Source organism: Cryptomeria japonica, chromosome 1 (assembly GCF_030272615.1).
Source record: "Cryptomeria japonica chromosome 1, Sugi_1.0, whole genome shotgun sequence".
Classification (NCBI taxonomy): domain Eukaryota; kingdom Viridiplantae; phylum Streptophyta; class Pinopsida; order Cupressales; family Cupressaceae; genus Cryptomeria; species Cryptomeria japonica.
In genome coordinates, this window is record NC_081405.1 from 122203889 (window position 1) to 122222808 (window position 18920).

The 18920-nt window shown below is 37.3% G+C and overlaps 1 protein-coding gene across 2 annotated transcripts; it reads right to left on the reverse strand.

The window, feature by feature from the left end:
- Positions 1 to 10185: 10185 nt before the first annotated feature.
- Positions 10186 to 14866, reverse strand: LOC131026807 (eukaryotic initiation factor 4A-10). 2 transcript variants are annotated; one of them, XM_057956783.2, is made up of 5 exons: positions 14699 to 14866; positions 14344 to 14422; positions 14112 to 14218; positions 13222 to 13652; positions 10186 to 11179 (listed from the first exon to the last, which is right to left on the reverse strand). In XM_057956783.2, exons 2-5 carry the CDS (start codon positions 14409 to 14411, stop codon positions 10544 to 10546), a joined length of 1242 nt encoding a protein of 413 aa, XP_057812766.1. In that variant the 5' UTR covers positions 14412 to 14422; positions 14699 to 14866; the 3' UTR covers positions 10186 to 10543. The 2 variants fall into 2 exon arrangements, with proteins under 2 accessions (XP_057812766.1, XP_057812767.1); XM_057956784.2 differs by having other exon boundaries at positions 14668 to 14821.
- Positions 14867 to 18920: the final 4054 nt, after the last annotated feature.

The following is an 18920-nucleotide window of genomic DNA, read 5'->3' on the forward strand; positions in this document are numbered from 1 at the left end:
AGGAACCTGCAATAAATGTTAGGACCTGCAAAAACCTCTCAAAAAGTTAGTCAATATGGTGGGCTCACAAGCTTAAATTTTTCATTTTTGTTACAATTTTGAGCTCTCTACCCAATACAAAAGCGCTAATCTATTGGTACCCAAAAGCGCTAACAGAGAAGCAAAAGCGCTATATTGAAACAAAAGTGCTAGTTTAAGACAAATGTGCTAGAATGGACAACAAAAGTGTTGTTTTATGACATAAGGGCTAAAATAGACAACAAAAGTGTTAGAGTAAACAAAAGCGCTAAACTGAAGGTCCAGACAAGGCACAAAATCCAAAACAAAGGCGCTATATCAGGCATCAAAAGTGCTAAAGCTACATGTGTGTGAAAAACCTGCAAGTTTCAAAATATATATATATATATATAATCTAAACTTGTTAGAAGATGAATGGGACATAGCCCCACGGTGGGCGCCAAAATGAAGCACATGAAAGGGTCCAAGACAGAAACATAAGTCCAAAGAGTTAGATGTTAGTTCCAACTAAAACAAACATAATCAAAATGGACAAAAACCTCAAAATGCATACCAAGAAAAATTAAAAAGCATGTAAATGAAGCATGAAACAAAAAGAAGAGAGAAGAGACTCCCTTAGATGCTCCCTAGATAGCTCTCCCTTGTCTTTCTCCTCTCCAAGGTCCAAGTGAGTGTAGCTCTCAGTTTTTAGCACTAACCATGGATGCCAAATGGAGATTCAAAAATGGTTGGAAATTGATCTTCCTATTGCTATGCAAATGCTAGAAATAAGAATGCTATGAGAAAGCTTAAGTGTCTATGCTAATGCAAGTATAGTAACAATGTTCTAATGCTTCCTTTCTTTGCTCAAGGAATGAGGTATCTTTTATAGGCAAAATAGTTGAATGGATGGCCAAGATTGATTGGGCTTGTGGAGGGCTAAGATTGCATGATTCATGATCCATGTGATGGTTTTCAACCCAATGTAGTGATGACAAGTGTCACCGTGGGAGGGCTTGAGAGGAGAGGGAAGAAGCATTTAATGCTTGAGTTGACATGAGGGTAACCCTCCATGGTTGGGGTTATAGGATAAAGCCTTTATCCAAGGGTAATGCTTTTGTCCAATGGGTAAACTTTTGTGCAAGGTTTACCCATGGTTAAGCCTTGACTAAAGATTCAAGACCCATGTGGGTTAGTGTGTTGAAGAAGGGAAAGCCTTTAAGGCTTTGTAAGAGCCCTAAATGTCTTTGGAAGACCTTGAGAGTTAACTTGTTGGAGAGAAAATGGCATTAAATGTTTTTGAAAAGCGACTCCTTCCTAATCCTTAGTTTAGGAATGTGCAAATGATTAGCAGTGGTTTTAGGCTAATTAGAAGGGCTTAGAAGAATCTAAAAGGAGGTTAATGAGCAAGTGGGTGAGGATAAAGGGAATTTTAATTAAAATAAAATTCATTTATTTCAACTAAATTGTGCAACTTGCATTTGTAGGAGAATGCAAGTGGATGGGGAGTTTTAAATAAATAATGATTTATTTAAATAGGGATTTGTTTAAGGTTTTTAAATAAATGTTTAATTTATTTACATAAGGGGAAAGGGGGATTAAATAAATTTATTAATTTATTTATAATTTGGACTATAGTTAGCAATTAAATAAATTTATGAAATTTATTTAACTAGAATAGAAGAATAGACTAAGGTGAATTAATTAAAAGTTAATTTAATTAATAGAAGAATATTAGTGTAAAATAAATATTAAATATTCATTTAATTAATGGATAGATTTATGTGTCTACAGTACCAATTTGTTTCTTCTAATGAGGCACTAACAAATCAAATGGTCTTCCTTTTGATAGTAAAAACATGAATTTGGTTTATTCAAGTAAACTACATGTTGGTCTATAGTTCAAAACATGGATCAATAAGTTTAATATTTTTGGGTAATGGATTATTCAGGTCAACTTCCACACAAGCCCTTGGATGGATCTTCAAGCTTGAAAATTTATTTGAATTATTCATACACCAAATCACCCTACCTAGTTGTGCCACAATATCTTTTAGAAAGGGTCTAAATGTCATATTAAGAAAGGCAACTCAAACCGTAGAGGGTAATGTGATTGAGAAGGCCCTCAAGGGTGAAAATTAAAACTTTATACAAAGTTGCCCACAAATAACCAAAGTATCGTATTGTAAAACAACCTTAGCATGGTCTAACGATTTGAACATGCATGAAGCATACCCTTTGCCAAGACCTCTTAAATTTTCTCTCTCCCAACCTTGATTTTCCCAGTTTAAATGAGCCCATTAGTAAAAATCTACCTCAATGGAGATGTTTTTATTAAAAAATAAGATAAGATTTTTGTTTTGGCATTTAGTAATAACATCAATAACATCATCAAGAAGTTATATTTCTAAATTTTACCCATTTTAGTGTTCATTTGTTCTTCTGGTAGCGACTCATCCATTTCTTTGCCCATGTTTGCATCATTAGCAATTCTTTCTTCTTGAATCTTATCAATTTCTTTCGTTGGAACTGGATTATTTATCTCATTCTCTTCTATGGTATTCACTAAATCTTCATTAGAGATCCTGCAATCTTCCTGGCTATTGTTGTTTAAGAACATTGTAGTCTCCTCCACCACAAGGTGTAGAGGAACGATTAAAGTTCCAACAACAATGTTCAGAATTTTCATGCTTCTTCTCTCACTTTTTTCTCTTAAATTGCTCACACTCAAAATGGGATATCTGCATAAAATATATAAATGAAGGTTTTGTAACACTTTTTTTAATTTATATTTTGAAAAAGGGGAAAGTTATTAGTACTTGTAATTAGCTCTATTGCATTCACCAAAACCTTAATTAGTTATTAATAAATTGGTTTTCCATCAATTATAAGATCTTATTTATTTAATTCTTTTAAATTTAATTAGGTTGAGAGGCATTCTATGGTGAGAGCACCAACCAACGTAACAAAAAACTATTTCAAGAATAATTTGTTGGTCTCATGCCTATTTGAAGAATATTCAATGTCTGGCACCACCATGACCTCACTTGCAACGCACAACTCAATTACAACAAAAGGTGTTCTAAAGTGACAGCACCAACCTACATAACAAAAAATTATTTCAATAAGAATTTGATGATCTCATGCCTATTTGAAGAATCTCTAGCTACTTGGAACCACCACGATCTCACATACAACACCCAAATTAACTGTATGAAATGAACAAGAATTTTAAATATGATTTAAATGGAGATTGGGCCAAAATAGGCTGCAAAAGGAAGTGTAGAAGCAAAAAGTGACCCCCTGGATGCCCAAATTTGGTGGAGAAGACTTTGTGGAGACTGAAACCAAGTGTTGGTACCCTGGGTTGAGAGTTTGTATGATCTTTGGAGTGAATCTTGTGTTGAAGGCCTGATTTTACAAACCTAAAACGGTGACAGTTTTAGGACAGTCATAAGTATCCTTTGAAAACCTTTGCAAAACTCCTTTGGGTGGCTTCTCTTATTGAAATCAACACATATTTCCTGCTATTGTGTGTCCTTAGATGGTTAAGACCTTTGTTTGGATGCAAACTTCACTTAGAGGGCTATTAGGCCTAGGTGCACCGTGTGGAAGAAGACACCTTGTAATTGGCTTCCAAGCCATGCCATGGTTGGAATAAGTTGTTTGGGGTTTGTGCTAGTGTCTTAAACATGCCTATGTCAATGGCCTCTTGGAATTCATGTGTTAACCCTTTGCTGCCCTTAGAAGTTCATTTATCATGCATCCTAGGAACTCAGGCACGATGGTTTGTGAGGGGTTTGTAAGCCCAAAGGTATTGTGATTTTGTAAGGCCTCATTAGTGATTGAGATCATCCTTGTGCCTCTACATCAAAGGGCTTAACCATAATAGTGCGGTAATTTGATGGATTATTTATATCACTGCTTTTGTGAAGGGGAATCACAACGTTGGTCGTCCAAGTTAGCCTCTTTATGCCCTAATTGATATCTTTAATAGTGAAAAGTTGAGTAGTAACATTGATTATCAAGGGACTATGTTTATCGTGTTCACATTCATATAACATCTTTGTATATTCAAGCCATTGAGACCCTGTGATACTATTTTCTATTTCTTCTCTCTTTTGTTGCAGCTCTTTCCAAAATCTTTTGGGATTTTATTTCCCAGGGGTAATCAACTCCATCTTTCTTATATTCACATATTTTTCTTTTTTACACCTTAATAGCTTTTTGTACTCTTTCTTGCTTTCTTTACCCATTCCACCTTCTCGCAATTTTTTTTGCTAACTTGCACTCATCATCGAATCAAGGATTTGTTGGGAAACTATTTGTTGCCTCCCTTTTGGGTCTTGCATTCATCTAATGCCTTGTGAATTAAGGGACCAAAGTATCTTTACTTACAAGATGGCGTTCACATAAATCTAAATTATTCTCATATTCCCTAAAAAACCATTTAAGGAACTTCTCAAGACATTCTGATTTTCTTGAGTCGTGAGGATTCTACCATTTGAAGATGCCTTCTTTTATTTGAGATGGATTTGTTCCCTCTCTTACATGTTTATATGAATGGCCAGATTTTGTAATATAATTTTAGCTCTATTGGGCATTCTCTTATCTCTATCTCCTTTATTCTTGAGGTGTAATCTTGTGAGCAAATAACATTCTACAACACTTTGACCGTTTATGTTTTACAAGTGATGTTTCTTAAATTTGGCTATGCCTTCATAGCATTGTATATGATCATGTTATACAAATTGCTAAGCCTAATAATTTTGCCCCATAGTGAATAACATTGCTAAGCCTTCATAGCATTGTTTATGACCATTTTTTACAATTGCCATGTTATACCATGTTATAAATTTGGCTATGCCTTCATAGCATTGTATATGACCATGCTATACAAATTGTTAAGCCTAATAATTTTGCCCCATAGTGAATAACATTGCTCTTCTTGTTATGTGAAGTTCTTTCCCAAAATTGATCATTCTCTTCATCTAAGCATAGCGGTTCACTTTTTTCTTTGAAGCTTATTTTCAATTTGAGGATCTGATTGTTTGTTGTCCTAGCATTAAAGTATCCTATTATTGGGACTTTCCCCAAGGTGTTAAAAACATATATTTCCTTTTTAAGTGATGTATAGGGATCTTCCCAATCTAGTTTCCTTTGTTTATATGCTTTTTAAGCTTTTGATGCAAAGTAGCATGCTTCCACCCTCTTATCAAAACTCGATTTCTTGTTATTTTCAACCTTGTGTACTGTTTGTTTGAGTCTTCTTTCTCTACTTTTTGTAAATTTGCCCAAGTTTCATTAATTAGAATACTAATCTCTGTGTTATTTGCAACTATTAAGGCAAGTCCCCATGTTGTTGCTTAACTTATTTTGGCTAGCAGCAGCTGCTCAACTTTTTGAGAAGCAATTTGTGGAGTAGTTGGCCCCATGGAAGGTAAAATGGTGGCTTATTTTTATGCAACCCTCTTAAATCATTTTGTAAATGAAATTATTAATAATATTTCTTACAAATAAAAATTATAGGCAAAATTGTAGGCAAATAAAAAGGAGGGGAAAAAAATGGTGAAGCCAAATGTCGGTTTTTTTAATAAGCTATCACTGCTTAAATTCTAGCCCCCCTTTTTTTCAAAGCTTATTTTCAATTTTTAAGCAACTATTGCTCCACTAAAATAGGGAAAGATTCTAACTTATCCTTTTCCCCTGATTAGAATTTTATATGGGAACACTCCAGCTGCTTAAAATTAAGCAGAAAATGCTTATAAGCAGCTGCATGCACATGGGGTTATCCTTCAAACTCTGGAACTTTACACCCGTAATGCTCATGTGTCTCTGTAAGAAAGATAATATATTTACCTTCTGTTGTGAGCCCTAAGCCAGGTCCTCCTCCATGGATAACCTCTATAACTCAAACTTACCATTGTTAAGTACTCGTAGGGGGGCCCAAGTTCCTATTTTTTGTGTGTCATTTTGACGCTGATTTGGGCCTTTCCATTTTGCAGCCAATCCCATTTTCCAATATCTCTTGCTGCTACTTTTTCCCACTCTTTTCTTCTCTCATCTCGCTGATATATGGTTAAATCCTCATCAAGACATATTTGTGTACCCTTTGAGGAACCTTTTATTTCTTTTTATCATGTTCTTGTCTTCTATATTCTCAAAGTGACACGTGTCTGCTCCCGATATCTTTTTTATCCATTTTCCAATCCTTTATGCTTGCTGAGTAACTCCGGACCATTGTAGTTGCTCTTTAAAAAAGTCCCTTGTTTGCTCTTTCGCATTTTCCTTCTCCCCACGGTATTTTAACTCTTTAATGATGATGTTTACTGCCCTGTCATTTGTGTCCTTTCCTCTCTTATATGTCTCCTTATTTGTTTTTCTATGAGTTCATTTGGTGTGCCTGATGTCTGTCCTTGCGTCTCTTGTCTGCCTCTTTTTTTGCTTTTCTATGAGTTCACTTGGTGTGCCTGATGGTCCCTTCACCACTTGAGTCCAAGATCTGACCTTCTAGTTGTTCTCTTAGTTGGTTTTCTTTTAACTCCATGTTTCCACTTCCATGTTTCCACTTGAGTCCAAGATCTGACCTTCTATTTGTTCTCTTAGTTGGTTTTCTTTTAACTCCATGTTTGCCATTGCAAGATCTGACCACCTATTTGTCCTCTTAGTTGGTTTTCTTTAACTCCATGTTTGACATTGCAGATTGGGTCTCCTTTATATGTAGGTCACTATTCCCTTCTCCTTTATATGTGGGTTACTATTCCCTTCTTCCCTCTTTATATATGGGTCGCTATTCCCTTCTTCCCTTTTTAACTTGCTTTACTCTACTGTTTTGATTTCCTCTAACACCTGTCTTATTGAAAAGAGCTCTTCTTCACCTTTTTCCATGCTATTACAATAAACATGGGGTGGATACACCCTACAAAATCTATTCTATAGATAAAAGATGGGGCAGGAATATGAGTAATGGGAAATGAAGATTAGGTGAATTTAAAGCACTGATCAAATAAACCATTCCTTCAAAGTGGTATTCGGTAGCTTCCATACCCAAGTGTGATCTCTTAAAATGAGGTTTGCAATTGCCTGTGTAAGTGACTATTATCCACAAAATCCATTTAGTTTCTTTATGCCACAATAGTATCCTTGGGCAAAAGACAGTTTCAGAGGTAAACTTTGGTTCCAAATGGTTAGTCAGTTCTCCCATTCTAATAGCTAGAAGTTTGAAGAGTTTCACTTTGTCGGTTTCACAGATATCTTAGAAAGAAGCCTAGGACAAGTGGATTGGAACTAGTTTTCTCTCATTGTGGATTTCCAGATATTTGCAGGCCTCAACAGGGAACTCTTCAACAGTGCAAGCGTTCACAATTCCTCAAGGTTCGCTTCATTTCTTATAATACAAAGAAGCCTAGGCCCCATGGATTTGAACTAGTTTTCTATTTCATTGTGTGGGTTTCCAGATGTTTGCACTTAAACAGAGAACTCTTCAACAATGCTACGTGTTCCGAATTCCTCAAGGTTTTAATCCTTCATTTCTTACTAAAAAGGAGTCTCTCACTGAAAGAGCACTTTACCACAGACCAGATTTTTAATTTTTAGTTAAATGTATTAGACAACTCCCTCCGTGAAAAATCTACATCTACTAGACTTAATATTGCTGGTCGCATGTTTTTTTTTTTCCAAATGCTTCAAATAACTTTCTTTCTTGCCTAAGTGCTTCGTTTAGACCGGACTTCAAACTTTCATACGAATGTCTTCTACGCAAGAGGTTCACAGAATTGGATTTCAACACGTACTTATCTTCGAAAATCTAATTTAATAAGCAGATTTTGATTGCTCTGTTGTGTCAGCTTAAAGATACCCTATTATTTGCGTGGCAAAGAAAATGAATCCAATTGCTCTCTTTTGATATTACTACTTCGTTTGCAAAGAATGTTTATCCCTTCTGATTTCTTATTATTTACTTTTTAAGTCTTTATTACTCAAGCCTATTTTTCATTCGCCTGTCTACAATTTACTACATTTTGGGTTTTCAAAATAGCACGTCTGATGAAATTAGTAATTCATAAATCCATTTAAGTTACCGATCTGCCCTTATCACACTTTTCTACCTCATGAGAAACTTAAAAACGTCCGCTTTTAGCATATCACTTCTAATGTTACAATAGAAGAACAAAATACCTGATAACTCGGGCATATAAATCTGTAGGAGTAAATATTCCTTACAATAGAAGAACAAAATACCTGATAACTCGGGCATATAAATCTGTAGGAGTAAATATTCCTTACAATAGAAGAACAAAATACCTGATAACTCGGGCATATAAATCTGTAGGAGTAAATATTCCTACCAAAGAACGTAAGAGTAAGGTGACCTAACATTACTCCTTGATATGGAATAAAATCTTTAGCCATATGAAAATTCTGACTTGCATCATTAAATCAGTGACAATCATAGCTCTCGCTAGAGAAAAAAACAGTGAAGTGTTACAGAATTCGAGTTTAGACATTATACAGAAAATGCCAGTAAGGATTGAAGTAAAACGCATGCAATTCATTATAATTCTATAGATCAGATGTCTTTTAAATATTGTCACCGAATTAAAAGCAATCAATGGCAGCAGTTTAAGTGAAAAAAGTATGCGAACAGTAAATAGACACTAACCTTAGAAAGTTATTACGACAATTTAATAATTCTATTAGGCAAAAAACAACAGATTTTATATCCCACAGTCAAAAGACTACAAAAGCTAAGGAACAAGAATATTTCCGTAAGGCCATTCAAGGATAGTAACATTATCGGATGCATTCACTAACTTCTGTAAACAGATTTTAATTCCTAATGATCCGATGCCCTATTTTGCACTACAACGTATAATAAAAATGCAACCGTTCTTCCCAAAACAATGATGGTATTCGAGAGCATGCAATGAATAAAACTTATAGTCCATAGTTCAAATGAAGTCTCTTTGAGTTTAAAACTCTTCGGATTTCCAAGACGGTCCCCATGGTTGCAATTAGTCAGCCTCTAATGATAATGCCACTGTTTTAGAGATCTTTTCATGAAAGTAACTCAGCCCTTCCAATACTTCCACAAAAACCAAAGTTTCAATGATGTTTATTTGAGATTAGCCTAACTATCAAGATTTGCAATTCAGTACATGGTTGCAACGTAGTATTGACATTTCAGGTGGCATACAATGTTAATGCAACACTTAGTCCAACAAAAAAATAAGCTTTTCTAGCATATAATGATAATGCAACAGTTAAATCCAACTAAAATAATAGTTTTTTAATGAAAAAAACTCAGCCTCTTTTGTTGTTTCCACCTGTCAATAGTTCAACTGAATCTTCAACTTATATCGTCACTATTGAGGTTTCCGATTCAGTCCATGGTTAAAATTTAGTATCCTGAGTTCCGTCCCGTACATTTCTTGGTCAAATATAGGTGCTTTGAAAAAATAGTCTTCAAATATATTTCACTAAAAATTTTGTTTTTAGCAGGTAGTAATAGATCTCTCAACAGTTTGCCCCAATTTTAAGAAAAATCAAATAAAAATAACTAGTTAAACCAACAGTCGCAGTTGGACTAACAGAAAATCTAGGGACTCGCACTTCCAAAAATAATCAGAAGCATGCCAGCACCCGAGATAACTATTTACGAATCTTCTTCCAACTACTTAAGTTATGACCACTACTTATCAAAAGCCTGGACATGCTACTCAATAATAAACATGCAAAGCACATTTTATCCTAGCTCTTGACATGCAATAAATATTTACTAATATGTTCAATGAGGATACCTAATGAAAAACAAATAACAAGGGAATGGCTGCAACATTTATGTCTAAAAATGCATGCTGCGAAAGAAATCTTCCTCTGAAAGGTACCAAATAAAAATGGCCGAACCCCTACAACAAATTACAATGCCAGAAGAGATTATACACAATTGCAACAACATCCCATACATAACAAAGCAATAATATATAACATAGAAATACATTTTCCCTTGGCTTGTAACCAACAACAAAGTTTATGCACCCGGACTAGCAATATTACAGGGTTAGTAATGAAAGGAGATAACAACAAAAATCAATTTATATCCTAAGAGACTTAGTCTTGAGAAAATACTAGCATCAAAAAATGCCAATCATAATGCCAGAATCCCCACACAATTAATGACAACTCACATAATCTAAGTGATACAAAATTTTGAAGGATTGCATCCCATACATAATAACAGTGCAAAAGACTAAACGATACAGAGAACCAATAGAAATCCAAGAAATTCCTGTTGTCTTTAACCCTAGGAACTTCTTTGAAAATATCAATATTCAGAAAACTCTAAAAGTCAAGTCCCTGTGGGTAAATATATTTTTTTTTACCACCCAAAACCTAATCAAATACTCAGAAACCTGAGATCCATATAATCCTAAGTTAACTACTTAAATAGCTCACTTGTTCTGAGGTAAAATAAAGAATCGTCTGACAATAAAATGATAATTAGATATTTTCTCAGACACTTCTTCGAAAATCCTTGCACAAAACCTCACAGAAGATCAGCAACATTGGAAGGAAGTTCTTCGATAGTCACATTATAGAACCTTTGAATGTCTGCTAACATTCTCTCATCATCCCTAGTAACAAAGTTGATTGCCACACCTTTCCTTCCAAATCTTCCACTACGACCAATTCTGTGGAGGTAGTTCTCTGGCTGAGTGGGAAGATCATAGTTGATAACCAATGATACTTGTTGCACATCAATGCCACGAGCCAACAAGTCGGTCGTGATCAGAACACGTGAAGATCCTGAACGGAACTCCCTCATAATAATGTCCCTGGTATTCTGATCCATGTCACCATGTGTAGCTGACACAGTATGATCACGAGCTCTCATCTTATCAGTCAGCCAATCAACCTTTCGTCTGGTATTCACAAAGATAACACTTTGAGTAATGGCAAGAGTCTCATAGAGATCACAGAGTGTATCAAGCTTGTAGTCCTCCTTGTCAACGTTGACATAGAACTGCTTAATACCCTCAAGGGTCAACTCATCCCTTTTCACCAGGATCCTCACAGGTTTATTCATAAACTTCCTAGTGATCTCTAGAGCCTCTGGAGGCATTGTGGCAGAGAAAACACCAACTTGAATCTTTGAAGGAAGCAGCTGAAAGATATCATAGATCTGAAAGAGAGCAACAGTCATTATACTGATCAAGGAAACAGACAAGTTCACAATCAATAAACAAAGAATCAAATAAAAAAACATTTGGTTTTACCCAATAGAATCATTCAGTATAAACTTGCCTTGGCTTCCTAGGACATGAAAAGGAGAAACATTTTTTGTTATAACCTATAAAATTCAGGTTATCTATAATTTTGTATTTAACCAAAAATAAACAACCTTTCTGACAGTTGCTATTGGTCGAAAAATAACTCAGATTTGTAGAATTAGAATGTATCTCTGAAATCATAACATAAATACTTACTCTTATTTTTTGTCATATTATAATAAATTGGCCAATCCCTTAAACTTGCTGTACGCTTAATATCGATCAAGCAACTACACAAAGCCATCATAATGTAGCAGCATATCAAAAAGCAACAGCACATGATACTTGTATTAATGCAAAAAAACCAAAAAGGACGTGTGCTTTTAGACAGAAGTCTGTGCTGAATATCTGTTTGTTTTCTTGTTTTCTTGTAGTTACCACTCAATGTAATAAGATGTTCACAAGTGCATCCAATATCTCTTTGCTGCCAAAAGAATTATTAATGATGCCCTTCGTCAATCCAAATCAGACCCCATAGAAATAGCATATAGCATTCTACAGAAATAAAGCTTTTGCAAAGTTGCCATCTTTGTAATCAGTGGTGCTATGTTCTATGGCAGATTGAGATTTTTTATCCAGTGCAATCCAACCATTACAACAGATCGTAAAATAATTGTAATATAGTTTAAAAAATTTGTATTCTTCTATAGAAAAAACCAAAAAGAGGTGTATTTATAATTTTATAGAGAGAAATCTGTGCTGAATGTTTTGTGTTTTTTTGCAAAACTTGGCAATTTCAACTCGACATAAAAACATGTTCAAAAGTGCATATAATGTATTTTTGTATAACAAATGCTGTCATCCATCAATTCAAAATCAGAGCCCATGGAAACTGGAGCACTCTAGAGGAACTGTTCTTTCACATTTTTTGCAGTCAATAGTGCACATGTTCTGTGGCAGGTTTATGTTCCATTTTAGTCCATACCTTAACAAAATTTGTTGATACAAAAGGAAAACAAATTAGGTGATTGCAAACTTAGTCAAACAACAACAACAACCAAAAAAAAAAAAAAAATCGATCCACTGAAAAATTAATCTTTAGTAAAAACTCAAAAGACATTGATGGTGATAATCAATGCAAGTAAAAAAAACTAACAATCTTGATATACCCAAGGGCCTTTCGAAAACACTATATATGTGGTTTCTAAGGCAAAGACATTATGAGAACCCTAATTTATATGAATAATTAATAAAACATGCAGAACATAGTTGAGCATGTTGCATCAGTTTGTCAGTAAAAAAGTCATTAACAAAGGCTGAAACGTCTATCTAAAATATTTATGAAAACCTAGATTCAAACATATCATGTTACCTGATAGCCACTCAGCTGCTGAAGGAACGGCCAACTACACAAAAGCAGACACATTGGAAGTGGGAATTGTAGATTCAACTCAAATCCAATTTAAAGTATGTGTACTACATAGGAAGGGTGCAGCCAAAACATGATATAAGTTTCAGAATGACCAATCGCAAAGGTATTTTCAGGCAATCCATAATTTAAATTGAGTCTGCAAAAGTTAGAACTCGATCAAAATTCACAAATTCTCCAATGGAAGTTCATTACACATTCAAAAAAAACACGAGTTACGTGCAGGTACCTCAGTGAAAGCAAATAAGCGTGAGCATAAGGGTGGTCCTAGATTGAATCCCAGCATGCAAAAAGTATGTCCTGGTTTAGAACCATGACTAATCTAATTTAAACTGAAAAGACAATTTTGGCTAACAGTTGACTGTCAAACCAAGGAACCCAGGAAATAGAGAAACAAAACACTAAACGACTTTATAATCACCAAATTACTTGAAAAAGAAAACTCCTCACCAAGTATCAACATAAGAAAAATACCACCAAAATCTACAGAGAGAGAGAGAGAGAGAAAGAATTCAAAGGACTAACCTGGTCCTTAAAACCCCTGGAAAGCATCTCATCGGCCTCATCCAGCACAAACATCTTGATGTATTCAGCACGAAGAGAGTGCCTTCGCAGCATGTCAAACACACGACCTGGGGTCCCAACAACAACATGAACACCACTCATGAGAATTCGCTGATCCTCCCTAACACTTGTTCCTCCCACGCATGCATGAACTTTGACCTGCAAATAATCGCCAAGCGCCCTCATAACCTTTTCTATCTGCTGCGCAAGCTCCCGTGTGGGAGCCAAAACCAAAGCCTGGCATTCCACCAAGTTGTAGTCGAGTTGCTGCAAAATCCCAGAACAAAACGTCGCTGTTTTGCCAGTTCCGGATTGGGCCTGCTGGATCACATCCAATCCCTTACAAAAGGGCACTATCCCCCTCTGCTGAATTGCAGATGGCTTCTCAAACCCTAATCAGAAGAATACAGAACCCTAATCAACGAGCAAAGTCATTTAAATCATAGCCATACTAGACAAGTAAATTTATCCAGCAGAACCTTCAAAAACCTATATATATATATATATATATATATATATATATATATATATATATATATATATATATATATATATATATATATATATATAAACATATATATATATATATATATATATATCCACGATATGTCCTCCCTCGATTCAATCTACAGAAAAATTATTTGACTCGTCTATGCACTAACTCATTTGCTCAGTATAAACAGGCGCAGATCCACTCCAACAACATTGGAATGCATCTGAACCGACTCGTACAATCTGTAGCTAATAATATGACATACAGTTGAATTTATTACAAATGTTTCTAAGTTTCCTCGTGTACATATTTTTTTTAACAAACAAACATAATTATTGTAGCAGTTGGAGATATCTACCGTAGGCATAAATGCCCCTCAGCAGATTTTCATGCAATCCCATTGAATCAAAAGTGTCATGCACTTCATCGTAACTGGCGAACAGATCGTCACCCTCAGTTTGCAGTCTGTAAACATTAAAACAAAACCAACCAAAAAGATAGCAACCACCGTCAGCATACTTCGATCTAATAAATACCGAAAACGCCGAAAAAAAACAGATACAGAGAATTTAATAAATCAAAGGCCTTACATTTCGTTCATCTTGGCATCATACTGACGACCATCAAACTGGGTTCCTTCAACTGCCATCCCTGCCATGATTGTACGCCCTGTAGACACCAAAAAAAAAATTGTTAACCATCAAGCACAGATGAATAAAAAGCCTGCAACCCTCAAAACCCTAGAAACCCTGAAAACTCAAAATGATTAACAAAAATCTTAAAAATCAGATCGGCTCTCCACAAAATCGACGTAAAGCCAATAACCAATTAAATCTAACATAGTAGATGAAAAATGCTGGGGATCGAAGCCCTAATCCTACAAATTTCCCAAAAAAGAAAAAAAGAAAACTTACAAAATGGATACTGAGAGAAAAAGTTTCCGACCTGAAATACGGTAGCGCTAATGAGATGAGACTATGGAAGACAGAAAACGAACAGTTATTGTAACCTTGAGCAGCGCTGATGGCGTAAGAGGAGTGGCTTAGGGTTTTCCTTCGCTTCTTCTAGCCTTATGCTGCAGCAGGTAATCCGGTTTTCGTTACCGACTACAGTCAGTTGACACCTTGCCCTAATTTTTAAGAATTAAGAATGGCTCTAAACACGTCGCTAATTTGAGAAGAATTATTTAACAAAGTTGCTTTTTGTATGGGGGAGAGTTTTTATTTGTTTGTTTAGAGCTACCTACATTTGGAGTTTTGTTAATTTTAGACGAGGGGAGTGGCTCTTGTTTTGTTTATTTTCCTTGCTAAATATAGGTTTATAGCAAAATAAGTTTCTATGATTTTAAAAATTTGGTCTAAATAGTTTAAGAATAGTAATGAATAGGGGTAGTGTGTTGGTTAAGTGGTGGTGTTGTTCTCATCACTAAGGTACAAACCTTCGTTGGGTTATTGTGATCACAAGGCTTGTGCATTCGTTGATCCAATGTGCTTGTGGATTTAAGCGTTGGTATTGTTTTTTATTAAAAAAGCAGTGAGAACTAGGGCACTGACCCTTTACATAGCAAAACTATTAACAAGACCACAGTGCAAAAACAGCACTATAACATCATTAATAGCAACTAACAGCAAAAAGAGACCAAGTCTTAGAAAATCAAAAACAGCAGCAGAAAACACAAAAACAAACTACAGGGGCGCCTTTCGCACCCCAGTGGCATCAATGGCACTGTTCCATTCATTGGACAGGAACTTATACAGGTCCCTATCCTCCTCTGTGTCTGCAGTACATTCCCTCAGCAGAGAGAGGGTGAGCGTCGAGCTATGTAAAACCTGTAGATGAAATTTGTTAAGGCCCACAATTTGGGCACCCAGGCCTCCATCTTGCTCTTGAGTCGATTGACATTATCCATAATAGCTTGCAATTCAAGCACAGGGCCCAGGTTCTCAATCCTCTGCGTGATGTCCAACACATCCGTGCGTAGCTTTTCCATTTGCTCCAAAGTAGGGACACCCTGGGGGTTCACAGTAGCCATGTCATCCATAGTCTTATCCATCTCTTTGGCCATATCTTCAGCAGGGGAACAGTCAATATCATTGCCCATGCCCATCAGGGGAAGAGAGTTCATCACCTGTTCCGGCATCTTTAAATCCAGGTTACCAAAGTCCAGGGCTTTGTTATCAGAATTTTCCTCGCCCATGACACCGTCAGTGCCCATGTTCATAGGGGTCGTATCCTTAACATCAACAGATTCTTGGGTTCGCATCTCATAATTGCCCATGTCAACCACCAACAGTGATCGGAACCATGGGGTCCCTAGTCATATCCACATCCACAACATCCCCATCAAGGGCCCCCGTAGTGGTATTAGGGTCCTCTCCCTCCTTGTCCCCAATGGGGTCCTCCTCCAAGTCAATATTTTTGATCACAGGGGTCTTCTTTTTGCGCAAGCTTTTGGAAGCCAATCTAGAGGATCTCCTTTTAACCTCAGAATCAGGGGAAGGATTATCATTCTCAACATCCTCAGAGGATGAATTGTCATCAAAAACAATACGTTTGCGTTTAACAAGGGTTTTGCCTTTGCCCTTGGACAAGGAGCGGGAAGCGCTGGGAGAGGCAGACAGAGTCAAATTGGGGGAGACCACAGATAAGGAAACAATAGAGGCATAAGCAGGTAGAGACATGGAGAAGTTGGTTGTAGCAAAGCCTTCATGAGGATACTATAAAAATCTGGGGAAGGCCATAGATAAGGCGGCAAGCTGTTGAGGAGTAGGCATGGGGGGCTGAGAGAGTGAGAGGTTCTGGGGGGGCAAAGGGCCCCATGAAATTTGTACAGCCTGTAAATGAGGCCCTGGTGAAGGAGGTAGGGTGGCTTATCCCCATGCTTGGGATCCATGGTGTCTTTAACAGAGCTTTCAATGGAATGCAGTAAATAAAAGGGCAGACAAAGCAAATCATTATTGCGGAAATGATTCAGAAGGGGCAAATGATAGTAGTAAAATACCTTGTGCCTGCCCTCGAGAGTGAAGTACTTCATGATCATAAGGCAGATCATGTTCCACAGGTGTTTAAGCTCCTCCTGAGCAAACCCACCCTGGAGTTTGACAGGTTCCTCGTGGTTGTGGAAGAAGCGTTTCAAACCTTCATTGTTGGCAACATGGTTGGTGCAATTCCAACGTTGGTCGTCGAGGGCCAATTTCGTAGCCTGGGAAATAGTCTCCTCGGAGACATCAAAAGAAATGTCGCCCACCGAGACATGCCTCCTAGACCAGGAGGAGGCAAAAGCAGTCGAGAGCTGCTCATCGTGGCCCTGCAGACATTCCAAAAAATCGACATCCCCTCCTTCAACGCAAAAATTCCAGACCAGGGGGTCATTTTTTAAATCATTTGAATTGTTCGGTTCGTATCTAACTATCACCCCGTATATCCTCCACCAACTGAGCTTCTTTAGTCATGAAAAAAAATTGCAGAGACCCTACGAGAAGCAAGCCGAGAAAAGCCAATGGGAAGTGTGTGAGCCCGGAGTCATTAAATGAGACATGAGGTTGGGCGCATGGGAAAAATTGAAATCACTTTTAGAAATGATTTCCTGGTTATGAGGCATGAAGAGCCAACAAATACCGACAGTAACCAACACGTTACCAATCCAATCGTACCTCATCATGACGTTGTAAGCCCAAAGGAATTGCCAACAAAGAAGCACGTCCATCACCGCCAACTTGGTCGAACGAGTCACCACCACATCGGAATAGATCAAAGGGATATTCTCATAATTTGAATTATGAAACCAACACCTCCAAACGACCCCAAGGGAATAGAGGAGAGTAAGGAAAACACTTTGCAGCAACTCAATAATTGGTAAGAATATTAGATTTATCTTCTTGAAGAAGGAAGTTAACATGGTATGAGAGGGAATTATGGCTCCTCCAACATCTCAAGCCTGAAAGATTTAGGCCAATGGCCGCCATGGCATCCGCCACTCTGTTGCCTTCCCTATAGACATGCATAATTTTAAACAAATCAAGCCCAGAGATGAGCCTCAAGGTGTCCTCGATGGTTCCCTCAATGTTCCAATTAAGCCTATTTCACCCTTTAACAACATCAATGATGAGCTTGGAGTCACCCTCAATGTCCATAATCTTGATTCCCATGGTGAGGGCGAGACAAATTCCCCAGGCTAAGGCCATAGCTTCAACCTAATTAGAGGAATGCCCATTCAGGTTACTCGCATAAGCAGCAACAAGGGCCCCCAAATGGGTTCTGATAACCCCTCCACTAATAGCCAAACCCCCCTGGCAGCCCCATCAAAATTGAGTTTGAAATGTGTAGTTGGAGGGGATCGGACCGTGCTTTGCCTTAGGAGTCTCTTAGAGCAATCAACAAGAGAGAACGAGGGGGGGATGTTCCAACATCTATCAATTTCCCAGTCCTAGGTAGAGGGGGGCTTGGAGGCCAGCCGAGTTTTAGAAACAAAGATATTCTCAAGAATCAACTTAAGGAATCAAGCAAACATAGTTTCCACAGAGGCCTCTTTGTCTCTGAATATCTTGTCATTCCTTTCCTTCCAGATACTCCAGCTCACATGAGGGGGGATCTGCTTCCACAGTTGTTGGATAAGGGGGTTGGAAGAGGGGCCCCGAAACTCCTGGGACAAACTTAACAAATTGTCATTCATAATCCAACAGATATTGAGCTTGTTGTAGACCATCCCCCAGAGCTCCCGAGTAAAGGCACAGTGGAGGAAGAGATGAGCAGGACTTTCCTCATCATTTTTGCAGAGGATGCATCTATTAGGGAATTGGAATCCCCGCTTGACCAAATTGTCTTGGGTCAAAAATTTGTTGAGGAGAGCAGTCCACCAAAAGATATTAACCTTGGGAATGAGTTGGGGATTCCAGACCTCTTTCCAAATAGAGGTGTAATCATGTTCTCTTAGCGAGATGTTGTAGGTAGTTCTGACAGAGAAGTCTTTAGAAGGGTCCCACTTCTAAATGAATCTATCTTCCCTAGGAAAAAGGGGGAGGAACGTACCAGCCAAAAGCTTCTGGAGCTCTCTAGCAGCAGGGAGGAGGAAGGGATGATCAATGTAGCAGTCCTCCAAAGCCCTCCAAGTGTTGTTGCTAAAATAATCACCGACCCTTTCTCCAAAGAAGCTTTTGGCAGCATCCTG